Genomic DNA, 1,612 nt, shown 5'->3' with positions numbered 1-1,612 from the left:
GGGCGCGGTAAGGGAGCGGGGCGGGACGTGGGGCGGATACCCGGAGCCGGGACGGAAGGGAGCTCGGGGGCGGGGGGCGCGGGGAGCGCGGGGCGGGGACGGGGTACCGCGGGGGCGGAGCGGCAGCCTCGGGGCACAACCCGGGCAGGGGACTTGTCGGCAGCCGCCGGGCGCAGCGCGAGGACCTCGGGAGGCAGGAGCCGCGTCGCTGCGCACGGGCTGCCCGGCCCATGTCCGTGCCGCGGAGCCGGGATGAGGGCGCCCGCGCTGCTGCCGCCCGCGCTGCTGACCTGCTGCGGCTGGCTGCTCGCCCCAGTGAGTGCGACCCCAGCCCCGCCCGCCCTGCCCTGCGCGCCGCCCTCCCCCGAGGGAGCGCCCCCGCGCCCGGCTGCGCTGCGTTCCCGAGTCCGGCCGCGGGGCTGGGCCGGGGGCGCGGGGAGCGGGGCTGGTCTCGGGGTCCCCACTCGCCCGCCGGGCTCGCGGGAGGGAGCAGGGCCGCCGGGGACGCGCTGGACGCTCCCCGCCCGGCCGGGTTGGAGACGGGCTGGGAGGATGTGTTTGCTCTGTCCCCTCCGCCGTCCCGGGTTCGCTGGGAACAGGATCCAGTTTCTTGCTCGACGCCCTTCCCAGCGGAGGGGGTCCGGCCGCGTCCTCCCGGAGGCTGTGGCCGGCGAGGACGGTTCGCGGGTCCAGGGACGCCCGAGTCGGGTGGTGGGTAGGGCTTGGTCACCTCCGCAGGCCTCACGTTTCCGAGGGAAATTGGAGCTCGCTTTGTCTTTACCTGCTTCCCCTCCATCTCCCAGTACTGTTGCTGCTTTCTGTCTTGCTTAAGTGTGTGTCAGGGAGACGCGGTGTAGCTACAGAAAGTTGATTTTTTTTATCATTATTTAAGAGCACCGGAAGAAACGATATGCTGAATAGAAATTTGTTAAATGAGTGCATGTGTAGATTATTTAATTCCCAGGAATTCTTCCTTTTATTTGAAGACCCTTGAAAAAAAAACCCACAAAAACTGTGAACCCTATTTCTTGCTTCCCTCTCTGACAGACTGAAGTCAGTGTTGGCGTGTGTATACATTCGCACTTTATATCGCGGCCAGATCACTGTCTGTATTGACTCATATCCCCCTTAAGGTTGTGAAGCCAAGGATGGAGCTATTTAGAGAAAGTTGTAATTGCTGAGGATATTTCGGGTTCCAGGAGGGCATGAACCTAGCCCACCCCTCAGGGTTGCCAAACTCCCTTGTCTAGTGTGAAGGCAAACCAAGTCTTTCCTCCCTCAGAGGGATGCTGTGAGGATAAGAACCTCCCTACTAATTTTAGTGCTTTGAAAGAGCTAGTTAAAAGTACCAGGAATTATTACAGTTAATGCTGCTTTAACGTCTAGGATGTCCCCAAATAAGCCATTGCTGTGCGTATTCCAAGAATGTCAGATATCATGGTGTCTTTTAATACCTTAACAGAAATCCGTTTTTCTTTTTAAGGCAAAATAATTTCCCTAATTCTGAAATTTAAGCTATTGACTTGTTCAGGTGTGAAAAATACAGCCTGATACCAGGAGTTTGTACAGTGGTGGCTGCCCAGTGATGAGCCGGCGGGGGGGGGGGGGGGGG

At 59.6% G+C, this 1,612-nt stretch overlaps 1 protein-coding gene across 1 annotated transcript in view; it reads left to right on the top strand.

Moving 5' to 3' along the window:
* The first annotated feature begins 128 nt into the window (after positions 1-128).
* The window catches only part of VIPR2 (vasoactive intestinal peptide receptor 2), a 76,519-nt gene continuing 75,035 nt past the window's right edge, over positions 129-1,612 (top strand). Inside the window, exon 1 of the mRNA XM_007463987.1 lies at positions 129-315. Within this exon, the coding sequence (XP_007464049.1) occupies positions 253-315 (63 nt within the window). The 5' untranslated portion in view covers positions 129-252. The remainder of the gene's footprint in view (positions 316-1,612) is intronic.

This window comes from Lipotes vexillifer, unplaced genomic scaffold (assembly GCF_000442215.2).
Source record: "Lipotes vexillifer unplaced genomic scaffold, Lipotes_vexillifer_v1.1 scaffold2094, whole genome shotgun sequence".
NCBI lineage: Eukaryota > Metazoa > Chordata > Mammalia > Artiodactyla > Lipotidae > Lipotes > Lipotes vexillifer.
Note: the sequence above shows the minus strand (reverse complement) of the source record. Positions and strands in the feature narration are given on the sequence as shown.